Source organism: Tachyglossus aculeatus, chromosome 8 (assembly GCF_015852505.1).
Source record: "Tachyglossus aculeatus isolate mTacAcu1 chromosome 8, mTacAcu1.pri, whole genome shotgun sequence".
Lineage (NCBI taxonomy): Eukaryota > Metazoa > Chordata > Mammalia > Monotremata > Tachyglossidae > Tachyglossus > Tachyglossus aculeatus.
In genome coordinates, this window is record NC_052073.1 from 20,994,309 (window position 1) to 21,014,034 (window position 19,726).

The window sequence follows — 19,726 nt, forward strand, 5'->3', positions numbered from 1 at the left end:
ATTTGTGATTTTGACATTTGTTTGGCTTCCTTGTCTCCAGCCTCTCCCCACTCCAAACTATGCTACCTGATTCTGCATGGATTGTCATCTTCTTGAAATATCACCTGAAGGAAATCTCTCCACTCCTTAAAATCTTCCATTGGGTTTCCAACTGTGTCTGCTTCAAGCAAAAAACTTATCACTATCATCTTCAAAATTCTCCACCTGCTACCCTCTAGCTCACTCTCTTCATTTCTCCCAAGCTAGTCCAAGCTCTCCTAAAATATCATCTCTTCCAACAAGGCTTCCCCACTTAGTTAACATTTAAGACCTTAAGCTGTACAAATCCATTGGTCATTTTCAGCACATATGGATTTACTTATAACCATCTTCAGCAGTTTTGCATATGTTTAATTATGCTTTCAATTATTTATATTGATTTTCTCTTTGTAAATACTTTCATGTCTGTCATCCCCCATTATAGTGTTAGCTCTTGCAAGATAAGATAACATCAAGGCCATAATAATAATTGTGGTATTTCAATCAATCAATCATATTTATGGAGTGCTTACTGTGTGCAGAGCACTGCACTAAGCACTTGAGAGAGTACAATATAACAATGTGTTTACTATGAGCCAAGCACTGTACTAAGTGCTGGTTTGTTTTGTTGTCTGTCTCCCCCTTCTAGACTGTGAGCCCTTTGTTGGGTAGTGACTGTCTCTAGATGTTGCCGACTTGTACTTCCCAAGCGGTTAGTACAGTGCTCTGCACACAGTAAGCACTCAATAAATATAATTGAATGAATGAATGACTGAAAGTGTAGATACATGATAATCAGGTTCCACATGGGGCCCACAATCTAAGTTAAAGAGAGAACAGGTATTGAATCCCCATTTTGCAGATGAGGGAAGTGAGGCACAGAGAAGAGAAGTGACTTGCCCAGATTACACAGCAAGTAAGTGTTAGAGCTGGGATTAGAACCAAGGTCCTCTGAGTCCCAGGCCCATACTCTTTCCACTAGGTTACACTTATTCTCTAGCAATGCCATAATTGCTAGTTCACTTCCACCTGAGAGGGAAAGTCTGAGACAATGGATCAATTAAATCATGTCTAGCCACCTGACAAAGTAAGCTATCAAAAAAGGATAGCTCACTAATGATCAGAAGAATGGAGAGTGTAGAGAAATCTCTGGGTTCCTAGGTGACACTAAGCTTTTATGGTAGTGAAATCTTGCTGATGGGGATAAACTGTAGTAGCACCTCAGAAAACTGACGGGAGAAAAGTGGTAGAAAATAAAAGTGGTGATTGATTAGCATATACTATGGGTCAAACACTGTACTAAGTGCTGGGGTAGATACAAGATAATCAGATCGAACAAGCCCCTGCTCATATGGAACTCATGATCTAAGTAGGAGGGAGAACTGACATTGATCACCATTTTACAAATAAGGAAACTGAACACAGAGAAGTGAAGCAACTTGTCTAAGGTCACTCAGAAGGCAAGTGGCCTAGTGGGATTAGAACATAGGTTCTCTGACTCCAAGGCCTGTGCTCTTTCCACGAGGCCACACTGCTTCACTTCATTGGCTTAATTGGGAGCAAATGGTTTTAGGGAAAAATAATCCAGGTCATAATACAAGATAATGAACTCTGATCCATTAGACACATTGCAGGAAGAGGCTTGCTGATCAGTGCTGATCCCGCAAATCATTTGTTCAATGTGTCAGCAGCCCAGAAAAACCAATAAAATTTAGGGCACCATTAACACAGAATCACAAACAAAGCAAAAGGCATGTATTTGCTCCTACCTTTGCATTTATTAATATACGCCCATCCTAGGCACTTGTGTACATATGCATATTTAACATTTATGGGCCTCATTTTTAGAACTGGAAAAATGGAAGAAAAGGGCACACAAAATGTTAAGAATGTGGAATGCTAGACTGAAAAAAATAGGCTGCTTCATTCACTGAAAGGGGACTTGGTTGCACTTTACAAATTCATATGAAGTTTTAACAGAGAAAGGTGAAATTCATATTCTCCAAATCCCATAATTTCAGAACCATGAGGCATCCATTTAAGCTTGAAGATGGTAGGTTTGAAACAATTAAATCATGGATAGGGGCCTGGGGGTTAGGGGGCCTGGGTTCTAATCACAGCTCTGCCACTTTTCTGCTGTGTGATCTTGGGCAAGACACTTAATTTCTCTGTGCTTCAGTTACTTCATCTGGAAAACAGGGATTAACTCCTCCTCCTGCCAAATAAGCCAATGAGCCGCATGTGTCCAACCTGATAAATTTGTATTTACCCCAACACTTTGAACAGTGCCTGACACATAGTAAGTGCTTAACAAATACCATTAAAAAAAAACAACGGGAATATTTTACCTGACTTTAAAATGAGCTAGATTGAGACCTTTCTCTTTCAGATGAAATACCCTCTCCAACACTTCACCTCCTAGCCGGTGGATTTAAAAAAAGAAACAAACAAAATCTTTGGACATAATGATCATCAAAGGAGGAGGTCCTACATCCTACTTCAGAGAATATGGTTGGGCAGGTATGAAATCAGGCATGGCAAATTGAGTACTGAACTAATTGCTTGGGAGAGTACAATATGACAGTTGGTAGAATTGACAAACTGAATAATTATGAAATGTATTAAGTGCTTACTCTGTGACAACCACTATGCTAAGCACTGGAGAAGCAGCAAGATGAGATCAGACACAGTTCCTGTCCCATATGGTGTTCAGACTCAAAAAGGTATTGAAAGCAGGCATTTAACCCCTATTTTATGGATAAAGATACTGAGACACAGAATGGTTAAGTGATTTGACCCAGGTCACAGAGCAGAAAATGACAAAGAACTCCTTCTGACTCAAAGTCCTGTGTTCTATCCACTGGATAGAACTGCTTCATACAGTCCATAGCCATAACACTGAACTTTGTCTCCTCTCCTTTAGGGAAAAAAAAAGTACTCAGAGAATTTAGAAAGGAGAGGAGGGTCGGTAAAATTCAAGGGCTGAACTAGAAAACCCACTTGGTCTGACAAGTATTTTGACCCTAGTTTTCTTCTGTTCTTGCCAGCATTTATGACATTATTGGGTTAATGCTCAATTGTCCTAGATTAGCTAGTTAAACCCTCCTATTCCCCTTTCATTCTTTGATTGTGAGCTGGACCTCTCTCCATTTTCAGTCTATTTAATTTCCTCATAAAGAGGGGAAGAAAAGGACCAAGGATGGAAACAAAGACAAAGTGGAGAGGCAGATATGCCTCTTTTCCAATTTATTTATCTGCTCATTTGTAACACCCACAAAAAATCAAATGGGGAAGAGATTTTAAACAGTGGGCAAAGTGAAATGTGCCAGCTATAGTTCTCTGTCCTTTGCCACCATTGGGAGAACTGAAAGATGCCTGAAATTCAAATCTATACAAGCTATTCACTAATACCTTTTGACAGTTGAGTCCCTGAGACACTAACCATCTCTCTCCCCTCTTTCAAAGAGCAGTAGTAATGGAAAGGAATTGTAAAAAAAAGTCTTACATTACTATTCCCAGTGTAGGAGGACTAATGCTGTGAAGTATAAGTTTTTCTACAGGCCACTATATCATAGTTGTACTTCTATGTGGAGCTTTCAATTTTTTGTTTGTATCAATACCTCTTCCAAGGATATTGAGAAGCAGCGTGGCTCAGTGGAAACAGCACGGGCTTTGGAGTCAGAGGTCATGGGTTCAAATCCCAACTCCTCCAATTGTCAGCTGTGTGACTTTGGGCAAGTCACTTAACTTCTTTGTGCCTGTTACCTCATCTGTAGAATGGGGATTAAGACTGTGAGCCGCTGTGGGATAACCTGATCACCTGTAACCTCCCCAGTGCTTAGGACAGTGCTTTGCACATAGTAAGCGCTTAACAAATGCCATTATTATTATTACATTTAAATTAGAATATTCTGGGAGATACTGGAGTCTCTGGATACTTCTGAATACTTACTACTTTCTAGGAAAACATTTGGAAGTTCTGGCAAATATAACAGGAGTTTTAGGGAAGTCTAGGAATAAACCACATGCCTCTTTCTGCTATACAATTTTCCCCTTTGATCTGGTGGAAAGTATTCACAGATTTTAAAAGTGCTTTTATTGTGCCAATTCAGTAAGATTACCTTAGAATATTAATTTAGGTATAGTTTACTATAATTTGATCAAGCCAGTTGACCACCAATTTCGATTAAGGTTGCCTAGTGGCCAACATGGATGTTTTGGAGAACACTGAACTTTGACAACAGAATATTACACACCTTCCAAGACTTCTGATATGCACAGAACCAACTCAAATTAGTTGCTGCCATTTGTGTAAAAGGTGCTCAGTGGAGACAATAACAAAGAAGCTTTTTCAATCAATAAATGGTTTGGGACTTTTCCTTAATGTTTCTCATCTAAAACAATATTGAAAAACTTTTCACATCCATAGTAGGCTTTTACAGGCTAATATTATGAAATTAATGAAATCTAGAGATAAACCCAATCTTCTTAATCAAATATTAACATTTTCTAGTTAAAAGCCACATTCACAGAGACCCTGGTGGGGTGGGTGATTTTATTTTAGCATACTCAGATAGGGCTTGGATCTGAGTGCTTATAAGGGTTTTGGTTTCGGGGTGGGGGTTCTTTTTTGTTTTGTTTTGTTTTTAATGACCAGATGGTTAGAAGTAAGGAGATCAGAAGAAGTTCAATTTATTTTATTTGTAAGCCCCTTAGTAAAACAACTTTTTCTTGGCAGTAGCTTACAGCTAATAATTTGATTTAATTCCTATCCAGGTGGGGATTTGTTTTAGTTTGTCAAAGTTAGTAGAAATGAGGGATTGAGTAATTAGAGCTTTTCCACTATGGAAAAATCATGCAAATCTAGCCATTTGTGACTGTCTGTTGTGCCAGCTAACTGAGGTCTGAGATTTGTCCTATGAAAAGAAACTTGAATTGCTCCTTTGAGCTGCTGGCTTTTTGATGTTTGTTTACGTCGATTTCACATTAGTGGTAGAAAACCTGAAATATGCAGTTGAATACTGGACTCAGGTGGAGCTTTGTATGTTTGGAAAATATCCAAATGCCAGAGATGTTAAGCATCCCAGGTGTGGGAAAGCAAGGGGCTAACGGAAGAGAAAATGATGTGGGCTTTGAGAACAGTGGCAGGTGAAAGGGGCAGCTGACACAGAAGGTGCATTTTTCTGCCCAGGACAAGGAACTTTAAAACCAAAATGAAACGAGAGTGAAACAACCCCATTTCCACAGATGGAAGAGGAACAGGTGGGTTTTCTGGCATCAGATAAAGCCTCCCTCTGAGTTTCTTATCTACTTTCAAGAGTCCCTTTCTGGATTTCTCCTCTGCCAACAGAAGACAAATGGAAAGTGGAAGAGTGATAGAGCTGGCAGCAGGACTTGCTCTGTATATGATGCTGATTTGGATTAAATAACAGCAACTATTTCAGGCAGAATCTAAAAGGTACTAATGAGATGAAATATAAAAAGACAATTTTTTCTTAATGATTTATCATTTCGGGTTTCAGTCGGCTGGGGCTAACAGTAAAAGTTTTCTCCCTTATATTTGCTGGTGCTAATTACCCCAAGAATGACATAATGTGCACAGTCCCTTATGCTTATTTTTATAAGTGGTTCCTTCCCAAAAGCTTTGGAAAGAGACTGGAATTATCCCTATATTTTTTTCAGATATGGAACTATGACATGGCAAAACCAGCATCATGGTCAAAATAACAAAAATGAGGCTATTGGAGAGAAGGAGGCGGCTCACCTCAAGGGTCTCAAATAAACAGGGGGTCTGTGCTGGTAAGTTGGTATTTTGTATGATCAACTATATTTGATATTTTATGCAATGGTGTGAACAAAATTGGGTCCAGATTGTGTAGGATATTGGAGACCATCTTGAAAATTCAATGACTGCTTGGCTGTGGTCCTTTACAACTACTCATCAATCACCTGGAAATTCCCACTCTTGTAGAAGTAGATCAGCAGTACAAGATGGTAGAAAGTTATAGCTTTAAAATTAGTTGCAGCCCTGCCAGGAGGACTTTGAGCCCATAAAATGAATCAAATATTCTGATTCTCTGCCTTCTAAATGATTACTAGATCCCCAAGATGATGCGTCCAGAAAATGTGGCCATTATTACAGCATCTACTTATAAATGATGTACATAGTCCAATGCATTAGCAAGGATACAGGGGATTGCCTGGGTTGTGGGAACTGAAAAGTGTTGTGAGCAAGGACTGACTAACAGTAGGAAAGTTGCAGGAGGACAGGGATAGTGTCTGCCAATTCTGTTATATTGTGCTTTCCCAAGTGCTTAGAACAGTGCTCGGCATACAAAAAATGCTTAGTAAATACCACTGACTGAGTGATTTCTATATTTCAATAGAAGTTTTTTTTGGAGTCAGGTAGAAAGAGAAGGCTTTACCAGAAAGCAAACTCACTTATTGTACAGGACAATGTCCGGTCTCCAGATGAGTTCAGAGGGAATGCGGATGGAGGTGACATTCTCATAGTCCTGGGGATCCCAGCGAAGTTTGTAGTCATGCCATTCCTGTAGACCCGCCAATGGAAAACAAATCCATCCATCAATCAATCATATTTATTGAGCACTTACTGTGTGCATAGCACTGTACTAAGTGCTTAGAAGAGTGCAATACAACCCAGTTAGTAGAAGCATTCCCTGCCCCAAATAAGCTCAGAGTCTAAAGGATATTAGGGTGTTGAAGATAGCCCCATAATGATGAAGGAGAGGTTTGGAATTAGGTTGCTGTTGGATACTCACCTGCTTAACCCACACATTGGTGGTCATCATTTGATTCTTCTCATCCTAAAAGAGAATACAAAGAGAATTAACTTTTTTTTATCCCCATTAGAACTGCCGTAGTTGTTTTCAACTAACAAGTGGAATCTATTTTTCTAAAAGTAGTAATAGCACTTATTTTATTCCCACTTATGTGGTGCACTAAGGTAGGCATTTAGGAAGTACAGAATAATGACGTGACAGGTTTCTTGTCCTCTAGACAGTAAACTCATTGTGAGCAGGTAATATATCTACCAAATCTGTTATATTGTACTCTCCCAAATGCTTAGTACAGTACTCTGCACATAGTAAGCACTCAATAAATATGATTAGTTGATTGTCACAAGAAGTGTTGAATGGAGGAGCTGTTAAATTCAGGAATAAGGGTGAAAATGTCTACTTAACAGAGGCGCAGTCATATAAGGATGAAAAAAAGCACAAACCAATAGTCACCACAGGGCATTATGGACCAGGCAAATCACACTCAGTTGCTTGTGACATGAATTAATGTGTACAAGTGTGGCAACAAGTAATGTTTAGGAAATCACACTATAGAAATGAACTTGATATTCTAAGAGAAAACATATCAGATTTGCAGGATTTTGAGTATTAGAAATTGGGATTTTTATTCCTTTATCTTGGATGGACTTACTGATGGACATGGAAAAAAAACAATTCAATTAAATCACAACCTCCACTAATTTATTCCATGGGCCAAATTCACTGACCTTTTGCCCAGAACTTGACCTCCCCTAATTTTCCTATATTGATTATCCATTTCACCATGAACTAAACTGTCTGTTCCTTCTTGAGCATTTAGTTGATGTCTTCTAAGTCTCTGTGAAGCATAATTGCTTTATCTGATAGAGTGCTTTGGCTTCACAGAGTTAAATTTTGCCACATTTTATCCCCAAGACATAACTTCCTTCTGTGGATCTTTGGCCCCAACTCTCAGAATCCTTCAATACCCTGCATCTAGGTTTACACTGGAGTATTTTGTCACTGTAAGTCTTCCATTCTGCTATAAAGAAAGGAGTGGCTTTTTTGAACAAAATCTTCGTAAGGAATGAGAAACAAACAGCATAAAGAGGAAACAGCACCGAACACTGCAAACATTAAACATAACTCAAGGAAGGACAACTTTTTTTGGATACACAATGTGGCTGGTACTTTGTGTCCCCCACTGGTCTTTTCAGCCACACACATTCTTAAAAATTAGTTTCACTTCTGTGGTATCTTCTTCAGATACAAAGGGCAGTTTTATATTAAGCCTCCACAAGTGCTTCGTGCTATCTGGACCTGTCTGTGAAACGGTTCCTGCTCCTCTTCAGGAACTCCAACACTAGGGTAGAATGTTGCACCCATCTTCTCACCACACGTTACACATACCACACCAGAACATACTGATGATCTTACCCAGTTCATTTTGACTTTTTGTCCTTCTGCATTGTTTTTAGGCTTTCATCTTTGGAAGATTCTGTGTACATATTATGAGGAAAGACAATTGGTAGACAATCAAATCTGGCCTAAAGGGGAGTTCTCATTGAAATCACTCTGGTTTGGCTTCCTGAAATAGGTTTGTTTTGAGGGGGGGTTTTAACGAGAGGAGGGCAGGAGCTGTTTGGATGGGAGGAGGAAGACCCGATTTTGCATTCTCTTTACTTCGGTTTGGGGCAAGTTGGTAAAAGTACTAATTCTCTATTTTAGCAAATGAAACAAATTGTGGTAAAGCAAAAATAGTATTTATCACCCATTTATCTAAAAGCTATGTGTTATGACAACTTTGCTAGTTCCTTCAGTGTCATGAAACTTTGCCTCCTATGATGGGCTCATCACATCTACACTATAATATTCATGAGAATTGTCATGTCCTGTACTAAGGTATAACTTACAGAGTGGCTTTTCTTTTCCCAACTCATATTTTCTTCAATGATGCTATAATGCTCTTTCCATCTCCTGCCTTTCCTTCTCCATCTCACATTTGGGTTGTATTCCCACATCAACATTTACATGTTGACTTGTGAAGAGATACTGAAGAATGAGGGAGGGAAAGGGGTTGGTATTATCGATGCACCAAGAGTATCTCTCCAGAAACTGACAGCTTAAGAAATTAATAAACAGGGATAAAATGCCCCAGCCTAGTCTGTGCAACACTGTTTGAAATGGTTTTAGAGGGAATGCTTGAATGCAAGAATCCCTTAATACATTTGGCCTCCTGGCTCTCTTTCCAGATGTTTGTTGAGTTTTCTTTAGACTCAAGCAAATACCTTAAATACTAATGCATTCATCAGCAAATATTGCAGTAACTGGATTTCAACTGCTCTCTTCTACCATCCCTGACTGCCCAAGCACATGTGAATAAACACACATGCGTGTACAGGCCACATAGTTTATTTCCAGCCTAAAAGGTGTTGAAGTGTTATATTTGCAATAAATATGTATGCATAGATAATAGAAAAAGTCAATCTCAGGGATTTTAAATGCAAGTTAATTGAATTATTGTTTACTAGCTTGCTTATGCTATAAAGCCATCAGCTAAAATTGACAAAAACTACCATAAACATAATATGGGAGTTTTCCACATAAAGTGCTACTGCCAAAAGGTTTTGTGCTAGAGCATCATTTCAAACAGCTTGTAGGCTAGGGCTCTTCATGAGTTGAATTGTACACTATTAACCTCTCCATCATTCTATTTCACAAGTATTCTGGAACTTCAAAGGCTAACAAATTTACAATTAGTGCTGGACTGGCTCTCTAATTCCCCAGAACTCTGTCCCTCAATCTTGTGGCTAAGCTATTCAAATCTAACATATCACACTCCACATCTTTAGGTGACAGAGAGTAAGGAGGTTGCCACCTTTGACAAGCACCTTTCTATCCTGCAGCATTGTTTTTGCATTCTGGTGGCATTTTAGTAAGAACAAGGAGAAGCAGTGTGCCTAGTGGATAGAGCATGGGCCTGGGATTCAGAAGGACATGGGTTCTAATCCAGCTCTTGCCCACTGTGTGATCCTGGGCAAGTCACTTAACTTCTCCATGCCTCAATTAACCTCATCTGTAAAATGGGGATTAAGACTGAGCCCCATGTGGGACATGGATTGTGCCCAACCTAATTAGCTTGCATCTACCCCATTGCTTAGTACAGTGCCTGACACATAGTAAGTGTTTAACAAATAACATTAAAAAAAAGGAGAGCTCAATCATTTAAACTCAATAATTCTGACTTTTGGAAAAGATCACCTATGGTCTTAAACTTCAAGGAGATTGACTGAAGGCAAGCAAAGAGCCTAAATAAAGGAATGAAGTGCAAGTCCTCTTCTCAACAACACTGGGAGATCAATGTGGGTCAGGATTCCACCATCTTTCCTGAGGAATTAACTCACATCCTTTCACACACTTCAATTTGCTCCTGGTGCTGCTCTCCAGGCAACCTGGGCACAAGCCATTCAGGGTAGATGCTATTTCTGCTTCCTACTCGGGAATAGAGGTAGAAAGGGATAGAATCTGTATTTGCGTCTGGCATGGAAGATTTGGGCAGTCATGACAATGACTCAGGAGGCCTTCCCAGACTGAGCCCCCCTTTTCATCTGCTCCTCCTCCCCTCCCCATCAACCCTACTCCCTCCCTCTGCTCTTCCCCCATCCTTGCCCCACAGCACTTGTGTATATGTACATATTTATTATTCTATTTATTTTATTAATGATGTGTATATATATCTATAATTCTATTAATTTACTTTGATGCTATGATGCCTGTCTACTTGTTTTGTTGTCTGTCTCCCTGCTTCTAGACTGTGAGCCCATTGTTGGGTAGGAATTGTCTCTATCTGTTGCCGAATTGTACTTTCGAACCATAGTACAGTGCTCTGCACACAGTAAGCACTCAATAAATATGATTGAATGAATGGATGAATGAGTGAATCACTCAGGACTCACCACTTTCAAATATTTTAGAAAAGAAGAGACCAACATGGCTTTTCTTGATGATCTTCCCAGAGGATGAATCCAAAGAGTGCAATCTGTTATAGAACTCCAGAGCTGGGTTTTGGCTGCTCAATAGACTCTTATTCCCTCTACTTACCAATGCTCATCTTTCGCTTCAACCTATACCACACGCTTTGTTCCTCTAATGTCTGCTGCATGACCTTGGGCAAATCACTTAACTTCTCTGTGCCTCAGTTACGTCACCTGTAAAATTTGGGATCAAGACTGAGAGCCCCACGTGGGACTGTGACGAACCTGATTAGCTTGTATCTACCCCAGCACTTTGAAGAGTGCTTGACACATAGTAAGCACTTAACAAATATCATTATTAAAATACCATTATTAATTATTATTATTATTATTACTACTGTACCTTACTCTCATCTCTTACCAACCACCCCTTGTTCCCTGTGTACTTCCTGATAAATAGCTCAAACTTCTTGACACTAAAGAAAGATGAGACAAGCCCTGATTTTTATTTATAAGATTAATTAAAAGCACCTGATTAAACCCATTTTAAGGGTGAAGAAATAGAGGAAGAGGGACCTACCCAACATTTGTGGGCAAAGTCAGGGAATCTTGTGTGATGAGCACAATGATATGTGACTGGTCTCTGTCTTTGATAAGCATCTGACTGCCAGCATTCAATTGCTCACAGGTGTACTATATGTGAGCCACAAAGCATGCTTAACTATGAGCTGCAGGCTAACTGTCCAAGCCATGCCTTCCTTAGAGGCAGCATATCACAGTCCACATCAGTATGGAAAGGATCATCCCACTAGCATTCGGTGGGATTAGAATCTAAAATACCAGGCTCATGTCAGAAAATGTGTTTTGTGAGACCCTTATCTAAATCCTTTCCCCAACAACCATGCCTCACTGCTATGCTGCTCAGTTTGAAATACTTGTGTAAGAGTTTTGTTTTGCGGGGGAGGGTTTTTTTTTTGCTAGGAAAGGCAGGTCCTTTTGAAATAAAATTACTGACCTTTTTGCTCTACAAATAGACTGAAAGTAGTAGCATAGGTATCTTTCCCCAATGTCACTATTAATGCAGCTTCCTCACTGAATTATTCACATGCCACCCAGGCAGCTGATTGGCATGGTCAGCTGCAGGTGGTCTGGACATCTTGTTCTGCTTCAAAAATGAAAAGGAGGGCACTAGGTGAAACATTAACATTTCTGAAATCTACTCTTTTCCTGCATTTACTTAAGACTGTGACCTCCATGTGGGACAGGGACTATGCCCAACCTGGTAACTTGTTTCTATCCCAGCACTTAGAACAGGGCATTACACAGATGTAAGCACTTAAATATGGTGATAATAACAATAATAATAATAATAATATTCATACATCAGCTCAGTCGTGAGCCTGCATACAAACACACACAATTATACATATGCACACCAAAGACCCCAAATTTAAAATCAAACCACAAATGGGATATTTTTTCCATAGACAGCACCAAAGACCTAACAACCTCTTTTGGGTTTTGTAAGACATGACTCACATCCAGTATTGCAGCAGCTCTCAGTAAAAACTATAAACTGAGGCACAGAGAGGGGCACATTTTTTCTATTGTTATTTTATCTCATCTAATTAGTGCTGAAGGGAGAGGTGAGCCCCATGTGGAGATAGTCCCTATGTCCAACCTGATTGACTTGTCTCTACCCCAACGTTCAGAACAGTGCTTAACACATAGTACGTGCCTAACAAATACTATTTATCATAATTTATTATTATATGTGGGACCTTTCAGTTTTGTTGCTGACTGAAAAGGCAATTAAGAGGCAGGAAAGACTAAGGCAGGAAACTCAGAATTTTAATCTCAGCTCTGCCAATATCCTGGTATGTGTCCTTGGGCAAGTCACTTAACTGCTCTGTGCCTCAGTTTATTTTATATTTTAAGATTTCTTCTCTCCCATCCTCTTAGGTTGTAAGCCTTATGGGGGACAGGGACTATGCCCATTCTGACTCTCTTATATCTATCCTAGCATGTAGCACAAAGTACCATGATTATTATTTGGGTGCTTACACCTTCAGATTGCTTGCCTATATATGCATCACAGCCTTGTCAACAAGTAACAAATCCTGACTAGTGGTAACTAATTTGTTCCTCTCCCGAGTCCTCTAATGGAGGAATTTGCTACTTGTCCATCCTGGTTGGTTACCCTTCATTTTATTTTAGTAATTGTTAAGTATTGTTCTAATCACAAATTAATTCAAGATGAACACAGTCCCTCTTCCACATGGGGCTCTATTAAAGTAGGGAGAACAGCTACTGAAACCCCATTTACAGATGAGAAAACTGAGGCACAGAAAAGTTGAGTGACTTACCCAAGGTCACATAGCAGACAACTGGCAGAGCCAGGATACCCTGAATGAGAAGCTTTTCTCTTCTCTTTCCTACTAGGTTATGGCCATGCTTGTAGGTACTCTGTGACCTAACTCATTTTTCACACTATACAGTTTTCAAATGTAAATTCAGAAACCATTCTCAATCTAATGTCAAACCCTCATACGAGAAAAAACTAAGTCAATTTCTGAATCTCTTTGAAGTCTGGACAAACGTGGAGGAAATGCACTCTGTCAGAAAATGAGCAGAAGGATTTAAAATTTTCCATTTAGCTAAAATTGGAGGTTGAAAAGAAAGCTCACAGTCCTGCATGGTGGGTGCACTTACCACATCAATGAGTTGCGCGATGGACAATCCAAACCGGACCAGAACCACATCGGAGATATTAGCCACTGGCCGAGACCACTTGTTATAGCCGGAGAAGAGGTTTTTCAGGAGCCGCTCCTCAGCATGGGCTCGAGTCTCTATATGACAACAGGCTGCAGGAATACACGAGATAAAACAAAACATGCAAAAAAAATCTAGTTCTGAAACCAAACCTTCCCAGGAGGCTCTGAAGACTCATCTCCTGTTTCTTTTCCTTTCCTTTTTTTATTGAAGGGAAGAGGAGGGTGGGATAGAGAGAGAGAAAGATGAAGGGCAATGTTTTAGCTCTAAGGCATTGGAGCTATTTTATTTTTTCTGTGACTTGTGACAGTGGACTATGTAGCACAAAAAGATGTTCTTGGGTTTTTCCTGATGATCTTCTTAAAGGTTACTTAAAGGAATCTTTAGGGAACTTTTGAAAAAGTAAATAAAAGGCTTTTCTCTCACACACTCGCCTATGGTTCCTCCCTGCTTGCGCTGCTGAAGTTGGCATTTTCTAGCTGTACGGGGCTCATATAATCACCTGGGACCCCTTGAACAGTGTATCAGTCCTTGCTTTGCTTGACAAGATGAACTGGTAAGGGCAAGAAGGAGAATTAGAGGGAAACATAGTATCTCGGAAAGGGTGTCTGATTTCTGAAGAAGGGAGACAAAGGAATCTGAGTCAGCTAATGAAGCACCTACTCCGACACTGAACGGCCACTGAATGTTGATGGAGTGTCAGAGGAGGGCTGGGACCAGTCTGGGATCCAGGGGTTTATAGGGATGGGGGCAGACCAGGCTCTGGGCTCCAAGAGCTCCAGAAATTAATTGCCCCAATAGATAAAGAAGGCTGATTCTGCCTTCTGTCTGCTTGGTTTTTACAGTAGGGGGTCTTTGGACAAACCCCAATTTGCAGCACCAGGGTTTAGGAAAGAGGTGGGGGTGAAGGCCTTTCTTCCACAAACTTGGTTTTGGATGTTCCCTAAATGGGGACACAGGGTAAAGCGTCGGCGTTGGGGGGGCGTGGGGGGAAAATCTCTGCTTCTATGGTGGGGTGGGGCCCAAGCCGGGGTCTCGGAGGGGCTGTAAGTTATTAAAGTAGTAAAATGAAGTTCTCTCACCAGATCGAGTTTCTGCCTAATCACAATAATAATAATAATAATTATTATAATAATTTTGGTATTTGTTAAGCACTTACCTGCTAGGCACTGAACTAAGCACTGGGATGGATACAAGCACATCAGCTTGGACACAGTCACTATCCCATGTGGGGCTCACAGTCGCAATCCTCATTTTACAGAGGAGGAACTGAGGCCCAGAGAAGTGGAGTGATTTGCCCAAGGTCGCATAGCAGACAAGTGGTGGAGCTGAAATTAGAAGCCATGACTTTCTGACTGCCATGCCCCCGTTCTCTATCCACTAAGCCATGCTGTAGGGGCTGGAGCTGCAGTGGTGCGGGGCCCATGGGGAGGGGGATGGGGGAGGTGTCCTGAGTACTCAGTAGTGAGAGATACACACAAAACACACCTGCAGATCCAATAGCATCCTCTCTCCCTCCCCTTCCAGACCCAAGGAAACCCATCCCAGAGTCCGAGGGTTAGGGTTGCTGGATTCCCTGAAAAGCAGCGTGGCTTAGTGGAAAGAGCACGGGCTGGCTCAGGGGTTGTGGGTTCTAATCCCGGCTCTGCCACTTATCAATTGTGTGACTTTGGGCAAGTCACTTAGCTTCTCTGGGCCTCAGTTACCTCACCTGCAAAATGAAGATTAAGACTGTGAGCCCCACGAGGGACAACCTGATTACGTTGTACCAACCCCGGCGCTTAGAACAGTGCTCGGCACATAGTCAGCGCTTAACAAATACCATCATTATGATTATTATTATTACAACCCGAGCGCACAAGCAGCATGGCTCAGTGGAAAGAACCTGAGCTTTGGAGTCAGAGGTCATGGGTTCAAACCCCGGCTCCGCCAATTGTTAGCTGTGTGACTTTGGGCAAACCACTTCACTTCTCTGGGCCTCAATTCCCTCATCTGTAAAATGGGGATTAAGACTGTGAGCCCCCCGAGGGACAACCTGATCACTTTGTAACCTCTCCAGCGCTTAGAACAGTGCTTTGCACATAGCAAGCGCTTAATAAATGTCATTATTATTATTATGCCCCTCTCCACTCCTCCACTCCCCAATCCCTCGTTTCTCCCGGCCCACAGCCCCCCGTTGCCCGCTTCCCCAACCCTCCCGCCCTGGATTGGGAAGGCCCCGGGCTGGAAACTCACCGGGAAGGGCGAGGACGCAGAGGAGGAGGAGGGCGAAGGGCCCCCGGCGTCCGAGAGGCCCCATGGCTCTGGGAGCACGGCCTCTAGACGGGGAGGGTCACGGGCTGATGTCGGGACGCCCGCCTCATGGCCGTGGTCGCCCTCTGCCTTCGGGGCTGCTCCGTGGCCCGGGCCCCCCGGCTTCTCCTCCTCTTCCCTCCCCAAGGGGGCTCGGCCGTCCCTCCGGCCGTCAGTCTGCCTGTCCTTCGGGGTGACTGATCCCTCTCTGTGGGCTCAAGCGGACCGCCTGTCTTCGCTCTTTTCTCCCCGCGCTCCTCTCTCGATCCCCTGTGCGCTCTTCTCCCTGGTCCTCTCTCCCCTCCCCTTTTCTTCCCTTTCCCCCCCTCCCCTCTCCCCACTCTGCTCCCCCCAATTCCCACTCTGCTCTTCCCAATTCCCTAACCCCGCTTCTCTCCCCAGTCCCTTCTGCGCACTTCTCTCCCCGCTTCCCACTCCCCACTCTCCTCTCCCCACTCTGCTCTCTCCTCTCCCCACTTTACTCTCCCTGATCCCCTCTCCCTACCTTGCTCTCCCCAGTCCTCTCTCCCTATTCTGCTCTCTTTGCTCTCCCCTGTCCTCACTCTGCTCTCTCCTCTCCCCACTTTGCTCTCCCTGAGCCCCTCTCCCCAGACCTCTCTCCCTATTCTGCTCTCCCTTCTCCTCCCTCTGCTCTCCCCTCCCCTCTCTCCCTATTTTGCTCTCCCCTCCCCTGTCTCCCTATTCTGCTCTCCCTTCTCCCCCCTGCTCTCCCCTCCCCTCTCTCCCTATTCTGCTCTCCCTTCTCCCCCCTCTGCTCTCCCCTCCCCCTCTCCCTATTCTGTTCTCCCTTCTGCCCCCTCTGCTCTCCCCTCCCCCTCTCCCTATTCTGCTCTCCCTTCTCCCCCCTCTGCTCTCCCCTCCCCTCTCTCCCTATTCTGCTCTCCCTTCTCCCCCCCTCTGCTCTCCCCTCCCCTCTCTCCCTATTCTGCTCTCCCTTCTCCCCCCTCTCCCTACTCTGCTCTCCTTTCCCCCCTCTCTGTGCTGTCCCCTGTCCCCTCTCTCGCAGAGCTGCCTCTTCCCCGTCGGACAGCTCCTCCTCTATCGGGAGCCGGGGCCCGCGCTTGCCAGGAGAGAGGCAGAGAGCCCTGTGCGTTTGGGCGTTTAATCCACTCGGCTCAGCCCACCTCCTGCCGGAGACAAGGGGGAGGGGAGCCGCGGGACAAAGCAGCTCCTCCATCCGCAGTGGGGCGCAGGGGGAGAAACTTTCATCCTAGGATGCCCAATTCTCGACAGACATTTCCCCTTAACAGCGTCCCAATCTCTACTGACTTTTTCAACCTTATGCACTGAACATCTTTGAGCCGGCGACTGAAGGACATGGAAAAGATTCTTCCCTGGTGATCAACTCCTCTCTAATTCTCAATTTTGGGACTTGGGTTTGTGGGTGCAGGCCTGCCTGGTGGCAGGAGGATGGAACAGGTGACCCCAGGGGGCCACTGTCTATTGTTATATTGTACTCTCCCAAGCGCTCAGTACGGTGCTTTGCACACAGTAAGCGTTCAGTAAATAATGATGGCATTTATTAAGCACTTACTATGTGCAAAGCACTGTTCTAAGCACTAGGGAGGTTACAAGGTGATCAGGTTGTCCCACGGGGGGCTCACAGTCTTAATCCCCATTTGACAGATGAGGTAACTGACGCACAGAGAAGTGAAGTGACTTGCCCAAAGTCACACCCCTGGCAAGTGCCGGAGCCGGGAGTTGAACCCATGACCTCTGACTCCAAAGCCCGGGCTCTTTCCACTGAGACACGCAGTAAATGCAATTGAATGAATGAATGGTACACTCTAGAATTTTGTAAGCAGGGAAATAGATTACCTCAGGCTGTTGTGACTTCTGTTGATTTATTTCACTTAAAATACTTACTTTTTAAAATGATTTGATCCCAAGATAAGTGGTTGCACTTTGGATTTAACACTGTTTGACTTTCCAGAGTATAGAGATACCAGGCAGTGTGAAGAACTCTTCCCTAATTAAGAGGCAGCTGGAGGATTAATTCGTAAATGCACTTTATCTGTCCCTACAGCAAAAATCAAACAGTATCTCCATGAATCTATTATTTAGGGTCATCTATCCTACAAACACTTTTCATGATATTTTTCAACAGCTCAGACATATCAAGCAGTGAAATTATGTGGTGCACAGGGTTGGTGTGGTTTTGTGGAGTCCTGTTCCCAGACAGCCTGTGACTAGCTACTTGCATTAAAAATGTTCAGCCTCTCTTGGAGGAAGGAAGGAATCCCGTAAGACACAATACTAAAAGGCTCTGTGTTCTACAAGAAGAATGAAGATTGGGTGGATAGGTGGAAGTGGGAAAAACAGTGCATAACTTATTAATGTTGAATGGGTAAAAGGATGCCTATACTTTAAACATATTGCAGCAGGACAGGAGACCACCTATCCAGGATGAAGAAAATGAGCTGGACATGTTGGAATGTATTTGGCGAAAGTTCAAAATCAGAATTGGTAGTATTGTGGGAGAGTTCAAATATCCTCACATTAGGTTGAATGTGGATGAAAAGTGATGGTAAATTTTTTAGATGGAATGAATGATTTTCCTGGGACAGCTAATCCTAGGACCCACTTCTGGATTTAATTACTATTAGTACAAGACAAGATCTAGTGCAGGAGGTACATGGGAGAAAGCCTTTCTATAATAGAAATTAAAACACAATGAGTTTAACTTTCCTCCTTGGATATTAGGGAAGAAGGCCAAAAAGCCGAAACAATAATGTTATACTTTAGGAAGGGAAATAATGATTGGAGGCAAACTTTTCTTGAATAAAGCTAAAAGAAATAACAACAGAAATTCTACATAGGTAATTTGCAATGTATATAATTTGAAATATATAAAAGGGGAAAATTATTTTTAAAACAGCATGACTTTTCCCCCTATAATGACATTCTTTTTCTTATTTCTTGAAACTTCCTTATTTCTTTAAAATATGGAAAGCTCACCCAAGTGAGGAGAACAAGACAGACCCAAAGGATTGCCTGAACAGATTCAAACAGGAGATTAATGTCCCCAGAGGAATAAAAATGGACACCAATGTTAATAAGAAGAGATTCTTCCAATATATTAAAAGCTGGATGCCAGCTAGAGAATTAGGGGGGGCACTTAAAGATCATGGTGTGAAAGGTACATTCAAGGATGAAGAGATATCAGAGACTCAATTAATTCTTTAGCTCAGTATTTACAAGGAAAATTCTGAGGCGATTCCTTCATTCAAATAATTTTTGAGAGCTACTGGATCACATCAAGGAAAGCACAAGAGCTGTTTTGGGTGGATTGGCTAACAGCTACCTAAGGCATTCTTAATAAACTGTAAGTGGTAGTAATAGTATTTATTAACCTTCTACTTTGTGCAAAGCTCTGTATTAAGCCTTCTAGACTGTGAGCCCATTGTTGGGTAGGGATTGTCTTCGTTGCTGAATTGTAATAATAATAATAATAATAATAATAATAATGGCATTTATTAAGCGCTTACTATGTGCAAAGCACAGTTCTAAGTGCTGGGAAGGTTACAAGGTGATCAGGTTGTCCCACGGGGGGGCTCACAGTCTTAATCCCCATTTTCCAGATGAGGTAACTGAGGCACAGAGAAGTTAAGTGACTTGCCCAAAGTCACACAGCTGACAATTAGCAGAGCAGGGATTTGAACACATGACCTCTGACTCCAAAGCCCGGGCTCTTTCCACTGAACCATGCTACTTTCCAAGAGTTTAGTACAATGCTCTGCATACAGTACACACTCAATAAATGTGACTGACTGAATGAATGAATTAAGCACTGGAAAAAAAAAAGACATGGGTGAGAATTAGACATAGACACTCAAGGGGCTTGTAAATCTTAGGAAAAAGTGTGAGAGG

The 19,726-nt window shown here is 42.3% G+C and overlaps 1 protein-coding gene and 1 long non-coding RNA gene across 4 annotated transcripts in view; one reads left to right on the forward strand and one right to left on the reverse strand.

Annotated features, from left to right (window-relative positions):
* Positions 1 to 19,726, reverse strand: part of CHRNA4 (cholinergic receptor nicotinic alpha 4 subunit) — a 44,423-nt gene that overhangs the window by 12,164 nt on the left and 12,533 nt on the right. Inside the window, exons 1-4 of one of the 3 annotated variants that reach the window (XM_038750636.1) lie at positions 15,779 to 16,059; positions 13,484 to 13,635; positions 6,801 to 6,845; positions 6,460 to 6,569 (exon numbers count right to left, since the gene is read on the reverse strand). In XM_038750636.1, coding sequence (XP_038606564.1) covers positions 6,460 to 6,569; positions 6,801 to 6,845; positions 13,484 to 13,635; positions 15,779 to 15,842 — 371 coding nt within the window. In that variant the 5' untranslated portion in view covers positions 15,843 to 16,059. Of the gene's footprint in view, positions 1 to 6,459; positions 6,570 to 6,800; positions 6,846 to 13,483; positions 13,636 to 15,778; positions 16,060 to 19,726 lie in introns of those variants that run through there. The other 2 variants (XM_038750639.1, XM_038750638.1) reach the window with 2 other exon arrangements.
* On the forward strand, positions 5,385 to 8,429 carry LOC119931754. Its single transcript, XR_005452154.1, has 3 exons — positions 5,385 to 5,476; positions 5,701 to 5,817; positions 8,276 to 8,429. It is a non-coding gene; the product is annotated as an uncharacterized LOC119931754 (long non-coding RNA).